Source organism: Brachyhypopomus gauderio, chromosome 19 (assembly GCF_052324685.1).
Source record: "Brachyhypopomus gauderio isolate BG-103 chromosome 19, BGAUD_0.2, whole genome shotgun sequence".
Classification (NCBI taxonomy): Eukaryota; Metazoa; Chordata; class Actinopteri; order Gymnotiformes; family Hypopomidae; genus Brachyhypopomus; species Brachyhypopomus gauderio.
Window position 1 is genome coordinate 322,402 of NC_135229.1, and position 15,099 is coordinate 337,500.

At 44.5% G+C, this 15,099-nt stretch overlaps 1 protein-coding gene across 2 annotated transcripts in view; it reads right to left on the reverse strand.

Annotated features, from left to right (window-relative positions):
• Positions 1-15,099, reverse strand: part of LOC143482607 (kinesin-1 heavy chain-like) — a 30,091-nt gene continuing 14,992 nt past the window's right edge. Inside the window, exons 16-26 of one of the 2 annotated variants that reach the window (XM_076981004.1) lie at positions 13,678-13,863; positions 11,956-12,073; positions 10,541-10,596; positions 9,734-9,843; positions 8,193-8,294; positions 7,874-7,934; positions 7,706-7,777; positions 5,917-6,021; positions 5,466-5,679; positions 4,324-4,465; positions 1-1,324 (exon numbers count right to left, since the gene is read on the reverse strand). In XM_076981004.1, the coding sequence (XP_076837119.1) occupies positions 1,321-1,324; positions 4,324-4,465; positions 5,466-5,679; positions 5,917-6,021; positions 7,706-7,777; positions 7,874-7,934; positions 8,193-8,294; positions 9,734-9,843; positions 10,541-10,596; positions 11,956-12,073; positions 13,678-13,863 (1,170 nt within the window). In that variant the 3' untranslated portion in view covers positions 1-1,320. Of the gene's footprint in view, positions 1,325-4,323; positions 4,466-5,465; positions 5,680-5,916; positions 6,022-7,705; positions 7,778-7,873; positions 7,935-8,192; positions 8,295-9,733; positions 9,844-10,540; positions 10,597-11,955; positions 12,074-13,677; positions 13,867-15,099 lie in introns of both variants that reach the window. The other variant, XM_076981003.1, reaches the window with a different exon arrangement.

Consider the following 15,099-nt stretch of genomic DNA (forward strand, 5'->3'; position numbering starts at 1 on the left):
TGAATTTTGATCATTATTATTTAATCACACATACGTGTTCATCATGCAGTCTCTTCAGAGAAAGGTTCTGTTCCCGCCCCCTCACTTTCTACTCCAATAAGAACTGTCCATTTGTGCCCTTGTTCTCTTGGAATGATCCAGAGCCTTTGTCCATTGGTGATTCCTCCTATCAATTACTATGGAGTTACTATTACACAGTAATAAAAAGCAGCTAATCCTGCCCCCGACAACTTAATGCAAAATATTGTGGCCATTCCCATGATGCACTTGGAATTGGTGATCATTTGAGAGCAAGTATACCAGTCTGTGTACTGTAGGGCAAAATGAACACAAACCACAGTTATCTTTCACTAACATTAGCTGGCTACGTGTTTCAAATCTCATATAGGCAAAGATGGGAGAATTATGCAAATCCAGAGTGAATATTCTTTAAAAAGGTTTTATATCATTGGAAGCGTTTCGCTCCATGAAGACAAATGAGATGGATCTCACACTGGTTGGATTTATATAGTCATCATTAACCAGTGTGATTCACTGCTATTGCCCCATGACCTCTTTGTTGAGGTCATAATTTATTAAAGGTCAAACCCTGGAAGAACATTTGCCCAATAATCAGAGTGGAAGCACAGAAGACCCGCCCACAGCAAGCCTTCTGGTAACCTGGCAACAGAGTGGTTTAGAAAAATAAGAAAGGAAAAGACAGCATTAAAAGCTGATGGACATATTGCTGAATTTAAATGTTTTCACTATGACTACAAAGCATCATTCCCAACAAGCATCTGCAGGACATTCATCTGAACAGACCGTGAGCCTCAGGTGCTTTAAAACCGCTTTAAAATGAACACGCTTCTTCAGTGGTGTTCACACAGTACTGCACTTCTCTCCCAGAATCATTTAGTTCATTTTTTACAAAATAAAAATCTAATTGACCATCATCTGCTTCAAAACGATCATTAGCATCATTAGCATCATGCTCAGCATGTAGCAGAACTGTAGTGGAAACGGTAGTGGATGCAGAGCTCCTCACATGATCCGTAATGACACCTTCACTTCTTTTCACACCATCTTGAGGTCCAGGAGCTAAACAGACTGTGTGGTGACCGTGGTACTGGGTTAATCTTTTTGTATTTGTTTTGGAAAATAATTAGCTATTTTGACAAGAAAATAATAATAATGTGGGGAAGTAGAACAGTCCATGAATATTTATATTTAAACGTCTTCCCACATACACAGGTGGGAGGGATTATGTTAATGGAATGAAAGGTTCCCATGGTGATATCTGCATTCTGCATCCTCAGTGCTGAGTCTGTAGACCCATCTTCAACTGTGTGGGGTAGAGAAAGACAGATGAACCCAACACAACAATCAGAATGCGCACACACAACACGACACCCTCAACACAACAAACACGACACCTCGAACACCCAACACGATGCCCCAACATCCAATACGACGCCCCCAACATCTAACATGACATACCAACACGACGCCCACAACACACGACACCCCTAACATCCAACACAACGCCCCGCACACCCAACACGACACCCCGCACATCCAACACAATGCCCCGCACACCCAACACGACGCCCCGCACACCCAACACGACGCCCCGCACACCCAACACGACGCCCCGCACACCCAACACGACGCCCCGCACATCCAACATGACGCCCCGCACACCCAACACGACGCCCTGTCCCTTTTCGCTGTTCATATTCATCCGGTTTTTGTCCTTTTGGATTATGGAAGTATTTTTATTGTCATTTAAACAACATCCACACCATAAACTACATTAGCTTTTTCTACGCAGCCTTTAAATGTTTCTAGACAAGAATGAATTGCTCCTCCACTCTGATGTCTGTCGTCGTTGTTAAGGGCGATGCTGTGTCTGTCGTCGTTGTTAAGGAGGGTGCTGAGTCAGTCGTCGTTGTTAAAGGCGGTGCTGTGTCAGTCATCATTGTTAAGGACGGTGCTGTATAAGTCGTCGTTGTTAAGGTGGGTGCTGTGTCTGGGTGGGTGTTGTGTCTGTCATCGTTGTTAAGGTGGGTGTTGTGTCTGTCATCATTGTTAAGGTGGGTGCTGTGTCTGTCATCATTGTTAAGGTGGGTGCTGTGTCTGTCGTTGTTGTGAAGGTGGGTGTTGTGTCTGTCGTTGTTGTGAAGGTGGGTGTTGTGTCTGTCGTTGCAGGCATGAAAATGGGTCAGGGGTTAAAAAGGTGAGAAGACCGGGGGGGCGGGGCATGTGACATCATGGGGATACGGCGACGGGGCGTTGACATATGATGTCATGGGTATACGGCGACGTGGGGGTAGGCTGCTGGTGTACGGGGATATAGCGACAGGTGATGCCAAATATTACGGAGCCCGTAAGGTGACATCATGTAAAAAATATAATAACGCGTGGCCACGACTTACTAACGCGTGCGAACGACTTACTAACGCATGCGAACGAGATAATTAACGCGTGCGAACAAGATAATTAAGTATTACTTTATATAAAGCCAGGTTTACCTTCCTTGGCCAGTTAGTTCGCAAACATGCCTGGGATCTGCTTGCTTTACTGTGAAAAAATAAACTTTGTTGCTGCGTGTGAAAGGCGACATTAGTATCTCGTTCCCACGCGTTAATAAGTCGTGGCCACGCGTTATTATTTTTTTTACATGATGTCACCTTACGGGCTCCGTAAAATATAGTAAAATCCATTTAAAAAATTGTTTTTGACTGTCTTGTCAATGGATTCAATGTATGGAGCCAGATCCTTAAACGCGAGAGGCCGCTTTCGCCATTCCAGATGGCTCAGTCAAAACCATTACGTCTTAATCAACCAATAAATACATCAGCGGCGAAAATGAGTGTAAAAATACCAGGGTTTACGTGTTTTTATTTTGTAACATGGGCTAAAGCACAGGGTAGACTCAAACGACAAGAGTTTATAACTTCATCTTCAACCTTTTCAGCCCTGGCGCGAATGTCCTCACACGTCCCTGGATTCACCAGTTACAACTACAGACACTAGAAAAAACAATCTTGTTTCTTATTTTATGTCACCATTAACTACACGGGGTTGACGCAAACTTAATGGGCCTATCTATCTACCTATTTATTACAAGAGCTTGTGGCTAGATCTGACAGTGTTCAACGCTGTAGCGAACAGCAGTAACTTTGTTTTACCGCAAAATATGAAAACAATTGAAACCATTAATAACCCAATTAAATCCACTGGGAAATGTACGATCTGGTAAATGTAGTGGGAAATGTGCGATCTGGTAAATGTAGTGGGAAATGTACGATCTGGTAAATGTAGTGGGAAATGTACGATCTGGTAAATGTAGTGGGAAATGTACGATCTGGTAAATGTAGTGGGAAATGTACGATCTGGTAAATGTAGTGGGAAATGTACGATCTGGTAAATGTAGTGGTTAATGTACGATCTGGTAAATGTAGTGGTAAATGTACGATCTGGTAAATGTAGTGGTAAATGTACGATCTGGTAAATGTAGTGGTAAATGTACGATCTGGTAAATGTAGTGGTAAATGTACGATCTGGTAAATGTAGTGGTAAATGTACGATCTGGTAAATGTAGTGGTAAATGTACGATCTGGTAAATGTAGTGGGAAATGTACGATCTGGTAAATGTAGTGGGAAATGTACGATCTGGTAAATGTAGTGGTAAATGTACAATCTGGTAAATGTACGATCTGGTAAATGTACGATCTGGTAAATGTAGTAGTAAATGTACAATCTGGTAAATGTACGATCTGGTAAATGTACGCTCTTCTGCCTTGTCCCCAGCGTAGATAGCACTTGGTCCTGCTTAGCAGTAAATGAATAACATGAATGAAGAACGTTCGTATGATTGAAACGCTATTTGGCCTCTATGAAGGTTCTGGGCAGAAACTGCTGGCCACTGCGTCATTGAAATTGCCGATTTCGGAAGTGCTCTGTTTGCTTATTAAGTCAATATGACAATTAAAATATATACATATAATCTTCCGACCCCCCCCCCCCCCCCCCCCAAACAAAAAACTCACCGGATCTACACGATTCACGTAGGTCACCCTTTTCAACTTCAAAACGGCGAATTTCGCCGAAAGGTGACAGATTTTCATGCCTGGTCGTTGTTAAGGGCGGTGCTGTGTCTGTCATCATTGTTAAGGTGGGTGCTGTGTCTGTCGTTGTTAGGGTTAACTCTAGGTTACTCCTCGACCCTCCGTTCCTCATCTCTCACGCCCTTGTTCTCCGTCTCTGTTCTGTTAGGTGTCTGTCTGAACACCACACTCTTCCTCACACTCTTCCTCACACAGTTCACCCTTTACTCACCTCTTGTCCGGTTTGTTGATCCCACCCCCTCTGACAGCCAATGACTGGTTGTTCTGGTATATGGCCACGCCCCCTCCTCCACGGACTACATTAGGGTGTGTTGGAGAGGCTACTGGGGGCTGTCCAGGGCGAATGGGTTTGGCTACACAAGAGAGAGAGAGATGTAAGTTTCTACACTGAAACTTGTGTGTGTGTGTGTGTGTGTATGTGTGTGTGTTTATATGTGTGTGTGTACTGATCTGTTCGCAGGGTCTGGTGTGTGTGTGTGTGTGCATGTGTGTGTGTACCGATCTGTGCGGAGGGTCTGGTGTGTGTGTGTCCGTGTGTGTGTACCGATCTGTGTGGAGGGTCTGGTGTGTGTGTGTGTGTGTGTGTGTGTGTGTGTGTGTGTGTGTACCGATCTGTGTGGAGGGTCTGTGTGTGTGTGTGTGTGTGTGTGTGTGTGTACCGATCTGTGCGGAGGGTCTGGTGTGTGTGTGTGTGTGTGTGTGTGTGTGTGTACCGATCTGTGCGGAGGGTCTGGTGTGTGTGTGTGTGTGTGTGTGTGTGTGTGTGTGTGTGTGTGTGTGTACCGATCTGTGCGGAGGGTCTGGTGTGTGTGTGTGTGTGTGTGTGTGTGTGTGTGTGTGTGTGTGTGTGTGTGTGTACCGATCTGTGCGGAGGGTCTGGTGTGTGTGTGTGTGTGTGTGTGTGTGTGTGTGTGTGTGTGTGTGTGTACCGATCTGTGCGGAGGGTCTGGTGTGTGTGTGTGTGTGTGTGTGTGTGTGTGTGTGTGTACCGATCTGTGCGGAGGGTCTGGTGTGTGTGTGTGTGTGTACCGATCTGTGCGGAGGGTCTGGTGTGTGTGTGTGTGTGTGTGTGTGTGTGTGTGTGTGTGTGTACCGATCTGTGCGGAGGGTCTGGTGTGTGTGGGTGTGTGTGTGTGTGTGTGTACCGATCTGTGCGGAGGGTCTGGTGTGTGTGTGTGTATATGTGTTTGTGTGTGTGCATGTGTGTGTGTGTGTGTGTGTGTGTGTGTACAGATCTGTGCGGAGGGTCTGGTGTGTGTGTGTGTGTGTGCGTGTACCGATCTGTGCGGAGGGTCTGGTGTGTGTGTGTGTGTACCGATCTGTGCGGAGGGTCTGGTGTGTGTGTGTGTGTACCGATCTGTGCGGAGGGTCTGGTGCGGGCGCTCTTGGCTCTGACGGCCTCTTTGATGCGGTCCACCTCCTGCTGGTAGCGTGTGCGGTCACGTGCTGCGTTCTCCTTCGCCTCACGCAGCGCCGACTCAAGAGCTTTCACACGCTCGGCCGTGGCACGCAGACGTTTCTCCAGCTTGGGCAGCTCACAGCGCAGGTCTGCGTTATCACGCACCAGCTGCTCACACACACACACACACACACACACACACACACACACACACACACACACACAGAACACACATACACACACATACACACGACAGAGATGGCACAGAAATGGAAGAAATTATTTTAAACATAAACACTCGCACACCCACACATGCGCGCACACACACACACACACACACACACACACACACACACACACACACACACACACACACACACACACACACACACACACACACCTCACCTGTTTGTGGACCTTGGTCAGTTGTTCTAGATTGTTCTCCAGGAAGGAGATCTTCTGCTTCTGAGCTGTACTGCCTCCAGAATCATCAGAGTCCATCTCTGCGCTCTACACACACACGACAACACCAAACACACACGACAACACCAAACACACACACACACGACAACACCACACACACGACAACACCAAACACACACACGACAACACCAAACACACACACGACAACACCAAACACACACACACGACAACACCAAACACACACACGGTAGTAGTACAACACCAAACACACACACGGTAGTAGTACAACACCAAACACACACACGGTAGTACAACACCAAACACACACACGGTAGTACAACACCAAACACACACACGGTAGTACAACACCAAACACACAAACGGTAGTACAACACCAAACACACACACAGTAGTACAACACCAAACACACACACGACAACACCAAACACACACACGGTAATACAACACCAAACACACACACACGGTAGTACAACACCAAACACACACACGGTAGTACAACACCAAACACACACACGACAACACCAAACACACACACGGTAGTACAACACCAAACACACACATGGTAGTACAACACCAAACACACACATGGTAGTACAACACCAAACACACACACATGGTAGTACAACACCAAACACACACACGGTAGTACAACACCAAACACACAAACGGTAGTACAACACCAAACACACACATGGTAGTACAACACCAAACACACACATGGTAGTACAACACCAAACACACACACGACAACACCAAACACACACACGGTAGTACAACACCAAACACACACACACGGTAGTACAACACCAAACACACACACGGTAGTACAACACCAAACACACACACGACAACACCAAACACACACACGGTAGTACAACACCAAACACACACACGGTAGTACAACACCAAACACACACATGGTAGTACAACACCAAACACACACACATGGTAGTACAACACCAAACACACACACGGTAGTACAACACCAAACACACAAACGGTAGTACAACACCAAACACACACATGGTAGTACAACACCAAACACACACATGGTAGTACAACACCAAACACACACACGGTAGTACAACACCAAACACACACACGACAACACCAAACACACACACGGTAGTACAACACCAAACACACACACGGTAGTACAACACCAAACACACACATGGTAGTACAACACCAAACACACACACGGTAGTACAACACCAAACACACACACGGTAGTACAACACCAAACACACACACATGGTAGTACAACACCAAACACACACACGGTAGTACAACACCAAACACACAAACGGTAGTACAACACCAAACACACACACGGTAGTACAACACCAAACACACACACGGTAGTACAACACCAAACACACACACACGGTAGTAGTACAACACCAAACACACACGGTAGTACAACACCAAACACACACACGGTAGTACAACACCAAACACACACACGGTAGTACAACACCAAACACACACACGACAACACCAAACACACACGCATGACAACACCAAACACACACACAGTAGTACAACACCAAACACACACACGGTAGTACAACACCAAACACACACACGGTAGTACAACACCAAACACACACACGGTAGTAGTACAACACCAAACACACACACGGTAGTAGTACAACACCAAACACACACATCACCCATTCATTAAGTTCACACAGCAGCAATATTAAGTGTTAATTTGCAGACTGGGTGTATTTTCTGTTTTTAACACCTTTTTCACCCTGGTTGCCAGATCTTGAACAAACAGTTTCCGAAGATTATGAAGAGTCTGCAGCTCCTTGGCCTGGAAACAGAAACACACACAGAGATCAGACTCAATCACAGAAATCAGACTCAACCACTCTCTCCTCTATATGAAACAGTGATGTTATCAACCCACCACAGTCTCCTCCAAACCCTTCAGGTCCTGTTTGGCCTGCTCCCTACGATCCTGCATTACCCTGCATTACACACACACACACACACACACACACACACACACACACACACACACACACACACACAAAAATCAAAGCCTTTAACAGATCTTCAGATGAGACATTATTATACTCTTTAAAAGTCGAAGAGCTTCTTGAAGACTCAAAGAACAAAAATGTTTTTAAAACATAATACACACATTGAACCACAATCTTCATTTTATCCACTCAAACCACAGACAGCCAATCGGTTCTACTTATGAAAGATCAAATGAGTCATACGTGAGTTCCTGCAGTTTGCGACTCTTGTCCTGATCAGCACATTTGAGCTTTTCATGTTCAACCTTCAAACGCTCCTGTTCCAACATGATCTTCTGATTTAAACTAGACAAAGAGAAGTGAAGGGGGTTGTGTTACAGGTGTGAGGAGTTACAACACAGTCTACAGATCCCTGTGGAGCTGTACAGCCAGAGCTACAGAGATACAGAGTTACATAGAGCTAAAGAGATACAGTTACATAGAGCAAAAGAGATACAGAGTTATACATATTTCCCTTTACTCTGTGCATGTGTGCAGAGGGTCTGGTGCGTGTATGTGTGTGTGTATACACACACACACACACACACACACGTATACAGTAGAACCCTGGAACTCGACCACCTCCGTGCTCAACATGTTCAGAGTTCGATGCAAAATTTTGAGAAAATGTTGTCTCGGAGCCCGACCAAAACTTCAGAATCCAACCCGACTCACATGACTTTTGTAAACAAAATACAGTTCGTGCTTCGGTGTATATATATATGTGTGTGTGTGTGTTTATATGTGTGTGTGTATGTTTAAAAAAGTATATATATATATTAGTGGTGGGCAGTTAATGCCGTTAACGGCGTTCGTTAATTTGATACTCTTATCGGGCGATATAAAAATTATCGCCGTTAATCTATTCTTAAAGTTGGGTTGGGAACTGGGTCAAAATGGGTAAGCAAACTATGATGACTTTCAACTTGATAGTTTAGCTCGGCTGTATTCTTAACCAAATTGCACAGTAGGGGCGAGAACGAGTTTTCAAACCTGTGAATTAATCGTTCGTGTGTTTACATGGATGCAGCCACGAAGTCGCCAGGTTTGCTTCATGGAAAATTCATTTTTAGGAACGTAAAGTGTTACCGGAGCGGAGCTCGGAGCGGTCGTTTTCTGCATGGTCCTAGCGCTAGATTCGTCGCTATTTAAATGTTTCTTTTTAACCGTTAAAACTGCATAGGACCAAAACCGGCTTTTGAAAAATCCCCCCCAAATTACGTCCGTGAGGTTAAATGTACTAAATGTTGGCTTACATTTCAAATATCATGTTTAGCTGAATAAACATGTTATCAACCCCTTTTAATGTACAGTATGTAGGCTTACAAATTCATGTTTAACTAAATAAACCGTTGAACACGAGTAGCCTACATTTTATTGAACAGTATCAAAGTAGAACAGCTTTCTCAAGCAGTCATTGATGCATTTTGGAAACAGGAGATGAGCCCCTGGTCTAATGCAGCCTTTGTATTAAGAAACCCTATATCAAAGACTGACTTTTAGTCATTACTTGGGTAGCACGCATGAGAGCCATTTTAATATAGATTAGTCTAGATTAATCTAGATTAATTTCAAGATTTCAGTGAGATTAATCTAGATTTAAAAAATTAATCTATGCCCACCTACATATATATATATATATATATGTGTGTGTGTGTGTGTGTATATATATGTGTGTGTGTATACGTTTATATATGTGTGTGTGCGTGTATATATGTGTGTGTGCGTGTGTGTGTGTGTCGTACTCCTTCAGGTCAGTGATATGTTTCTCTTTGGTGTTCAGTTCATCTCTCAGGTTGCTGATCTGTTTCTGATGAACTTCTCTGTGACTCTGAATCTGTTTCTCCACCGCTGCCTTAAAAACACACACACATACACAATAAGACAATAAGACTAAGTCTGTGACACACAGGGTGGTGTATGGGTGGTGTAGGGCTGGTGTATGGGTGGTGTAGGGCTAGTGTAGGGGTGGTGTATGGGTGGTGTAGGGCTGGTGTAGGGCTAGTGTAGGGGTGGTGTATGGGTGGTGTAAGGCTAGTGTAGGGGTGGTGTATGGGTGGTGTAGGGGTAATGTAGGGGTGGTGTAGGGGTAATGTAGGGGTGGTGTATGGGTGGTGTAGGGGCGGTGTAGGGGTGGTGTAGGGGTAATGTAGGGGTGGTGTATGGGTGGTGTAGGGGTAATGTAGGGGTGGTGTATGGGTGGTATAGGGGCGGTGTAGGGGTAATGTAGGGGTGGTATAGGGGTAATGTAGGGGTGGTGTGTGGGTGGTGTATGGGTGGTGTAGGGGTAATGTAGGGGTGGTGTAGGGGTAATGTAGGGGTGGTGTATGGGTGGTGTAGGGCTGGTGTAGGGGTGGTGTAGGGCTGGTGTAGGGCTAGTGTAGGGGTGGTGTAGGGCTAGTGTAGGGGCGGTGTATGGGTGGTATAGGGGCGGTGTAGGGGTAATGTAGGGGTGGTGTATGGGTGGTATAGGGGTGGTGTAGGGGCGGTGTAGGGGTGGTGTATGGGTGGTGTATGGGTAATGTAGGGGTGGTGTATCATGCATGTCTTACCTTCACCTCGTTGGTGCTCTGAATCTCATTCTCCTTCTCCAGGGCCTGGACCTTCTCTGCACACACACACACACACACACACACACACACACACACACACACACACACACACACACACAGTATGAGAATAAGTTCATTCTGACCAGTGTTTGTTGTGTGTCTGATCAGGATTAAGACTACGTTTAATTTCAACATCTTTTAGATGCTCTTACGCAGAACAAACTACCGGTGCAGCAGCATGTGTGTTCAATGGGAATCAAAGTCATTACCCTGTTAACACCTGTACCAGGTGTGTGTGTGTGAGAGAGAGAGAGAGAGAGAGTGTGTGTGTGTAAGTGTATGTGAGAGTGTGTGAGTGTGTGCGAGTGTGTGCATATATATGTGTGTGTGTGTGTGTGTGTGAGTGCGTGTCTATGTGAGAGTGTGTGTGTGTGTGTGTGTGTGCGTGTGTGAGAGAGAAAGTGTGTGTGTGTGTCTATGTGAGTGTGTGTGTGTGAGTGTCTATGTGAGTGTGTGGGTGTGTGTATATATGTGTGTGTGTGTATATGTGTGTGTGTATAAATATGTGTGAGTGTATGTGTGTGTGTGTGTATAAATATGTGTGTGTGTATATGTGTGTGTATGTGTATGTGTGTGTGTGTATATATGTGTGTGTGTGTGTGTGTGTGTGTGTATGTGTGTGTGTGTATATGTGTGTGTATATGTGTGTGTGTATATGTACGTGTGTGTGTGTGTGTATATGTGTGTGTGTGTATGTGTGTATATGTGTGTGTGTGTGTATATATGTGTGTGTGTATGTGTGTATATGTGTGTGTGTGTGTGTATATGTGTGTGTGTATGTGTGTGTATGAGTGTGTGCGTGTGTGCGAGTGTGTGCATATATATGTGTGTGTGTGTGTGTGTGTGTGTGTGTGTATGTGTGTGTGTGAGAGAAAGTGTGTGTGTGTGTCTATGTGAGTGTGTGTGTGAGTGTCTATGTGAGTGTGTGGGTGTGTGTATATATGTGTGTGTGTATATGTGTGTGTGTGCGTCTATGTGAGAGTGTGTGTGTGTGTGTGCGTGTGTGAGAGAGAAAGTGTGTGTGAGTGTCTATGTGAGTGTGTGTGTGAGTGTCTATGTGAGTGTGTGTGTGAGTGTCTATGTGAGTGTGTGTGTGTGTGTATATATGTGTGTGTGTGTATATGTGTGTGTGTGTATATGTGTGTGTGTATAAATATGTGTGAGTGTATATGTGTGTGTGTATAAATATGTGTGTGTGTATATGTGTGTGTATATGTGTGTGTGTATGTATATGTACGTGTGTGTGTGTATATATGTGTGTGTGTGTGTGTGTGTATGTGTGTATATGTGTGTGTGTGTATATATGTGTGTGTATATGTGTGTGTGTGTGTGTGTGTATGTGTGTGTGTGTGTACCCTGTGTGGTAATCTTCACCAGCTCTTCATTCAGCAGGTCCACATTTTCCTCCAGTTGTCTCTTTTTCTGCTCCATGTTCTGCAGGTACTCCGTCAGAGACTTGATCTTAGCCTCATGCTGGGGGGGCAGAGAGAGAGAGTATGAGTGTGTGTGTGTGTGTGTGTGTGTGTGTGTGTGTGTGTGTATGTGTGTATGTGTGAGTGAGTGTGTACATCAAGTACTGATGAGCCCCACAGAATTTCCCCCACAGTGCGGACAGGAAACAGTGTGGACAGGAAGCAGTGCGGACAGGAAGCAGAGCAGACAGGAAACAGTGCGGGCAGGAAACAGTGCGGGCAGGAAACAGTGCGGGCAGGAAACAGTGCGGGCAGGAAACAGTGCGGGCAGGAAACAGTGCGGGCAGGAAACAGTGCGGGCAGGAAACAGTGCGGGCAGGAAACAGTGCGGACAGGAAGCAGTGAGGACAGGAAGCAGTGTGGACAGGAAGCAGTGTGGACAGGAAGCAGTGTGGACAGGAAACAGTGTGGACAGGAAACTGTGGACAGGAAACTGTGGACAGGAAACAGAGGCAGAGTGGTGAGCTTTAGGATGAGGAGAGAGCAGGTATGTGCAGGGGTGATAGTGGGAAAAATTCCTGAGCCTGAACTTTTTCTGAGCGGGAGGGGGGGGGGGGGGGGTGGAGTGTTGGTGTACCATAATTAGAATATTTAATAATTAATCCTTAAATTAATTAATAATAAATAAGTCAGGTAATCATTATAGTGAAATAAAAAACTAATTTCTATTAATATTCTGAGAAAATGCTGTAACCTAAAGATTTAGATTAGACACTGTTAAAAACAGGCATGATTAATTATTTATTCATTACTGTTAGTAAATTATAGGATACCAGACAACTCAAAGAAATTATGCAAATAAAGTTTAAAAGAATTACAAGTATTATGATTATAGTTAGCTTTCATATATAAAATTTAATAAATTTAATAAATATTTTGTGTTGGTTTATTAGGACATACATTTTGTGCTTTTGTTCATGTATTACACCTTACGCCGTAAGGCGGCCAGAATGAACCAGATCGTCTGACCACCTGTACCGGCTAAAAAAAAAAACACTTATATTTCTGATAAAAATTTAACTTAATCAGAATAAAGATAAAATACTGAATTTATCTTGTATCTACCTCTGAAGCTCTTCCGATGTCTGAAATACAGGCGGTCCCCGAGTTACGACGTTGATCCGTCGTAAATCGATTTTCGGTGTAAATCGGAACATACGTACATACTGTACGTAAATAACGTACTATACGCAGTTATCCTATCCTAAAGCTAGCCTTTTGACAAATACCTTTATCCATAGCTGCGTTTAACTAATCCTGACGCCGCGCACACCAAACACCAAGTTTCGTTTACGACGCAGAACCACTTAGGTCCAAACGAGGCTTTATACAGTAAATGGGAGATGTGTAGTAACCACGAAAAATCGTAAATTGGGAACCTCGTAAGGATCATAAGGATCATATTTTGGCCTCAAAACAGATAGCATGCGCGCGCGTGTGTTTTATCATTATGATTTGACGGATTTCCCCTCCCTCAATTTTTTTTTTCTCACGGACATGTCGGTACGCCGGAATTCCGGCATGGTGCCTGAAAACTATCAGGCCTGTATGTGTTAACTGGGAGAGGCGTTACCTCGGAGAGGTGTTACCTGGGAGGGGCGTTACCTGGGAGAGGCGGAGCTGGCAGGCGGCGAGCTCCTTCTCGTCCTCCTGGTTCTTCCCGCTGCTGTGGGCCAGGTTGTCCTCCAGCTGTCTCCCGCGCTTCACCAGGGTCTTCACCTCCGTCTTCAGCTTACTGATGTAGAGACGAGCCACGGTGAACTCCTCATCCACCACACCACTGCTCTCAAACTGCTGCACACACCAGGGAGAGAGAGGGAGAGAGAGAAAGACAGAGAAATTATATCACTATTATAAAGTGTTATTTGTTATTATTCATTATTTGCTACAATAACAACAGATTATAACACTTCAAAAACAAAACTACATCACCCATTGGAACACAAATAGGGTCATCGGTACTGAACTTTTTCATACCATGGTGTATATATATCCCGTGTTCTTAATGCCCCGTGGTGTTTATATACCCCGTGTTCTTAATGCCCCGTGGTGTATATATACCCCGTGTTCTTAATGCTCCGTGGTGTATATATAGCCCGTGTTAATGCCCCATTGGTGTATATATATACCCCGTGTTCTTAACGCCCTGTGGTGTATATATACCCCGTGTTCTTAATGCCCTGTGGTGTATATATACCCCGTGTTAATGCCCTGTGGTGTATATATACCCCGTGTTAATGCCCTGTGGTGTATATATACCCTGTGTTAATGCTCCGTGGTGTATATATACCCCGTGTTAATGCCCCGTGGTGTATATATACCCCGTGTTAATGCCCCGTGGTGTATATATACCCCGTGTTAATGCCCGTTGGTGTATATATACCCCGTGTTAATGCCCCGTGGTGTATATATACCCCGTGTTAATGCCCCGTGATGTATATATACCCCGTGTTAATGCCCCGTGATGTATATATACCCCGTGTTAATGCCCCGTGGTGTATATATACCCCGTGTTAATGCCCCGTGGTGTATATATACCCCGTGTTAATGCTCCGTGGTGTATATATACCCCGTGTTGGTGGTCATTGTTTCAGGTCTCTAGTTCCTAGTCTGGTCCACTTCCCTCCACTGTTCTTGGTTTGTGTGTTTCATGTTACTGACTTTTACTTCATGTTTGGTTTGCCAGTACTAGTCATAATAACATCTAACATCTAACTAGTCTTAACATAATAACATGTAACATCTAACTACTTTAACATAATAACATCTAACTAGTCTAACATAATAACATCTAAGATGTCTTAACATAATATCTTCATGTTCTGGTTCATCATCATTGAACTGTTCATATCTTTAATTGATTTATTCATGTTGTATGATAGTCACAGTATTGTACTGCTGATAGTCACTAGATATGTCACTAGATCACTAGATAGTAACTAGATATGAGAACATTCTTTCAGACATGAAGATGAAGTGTTTCTTCTATCAGTCTCCTATGAGTTCCCCTCTTGCCTGCGTTCTTCA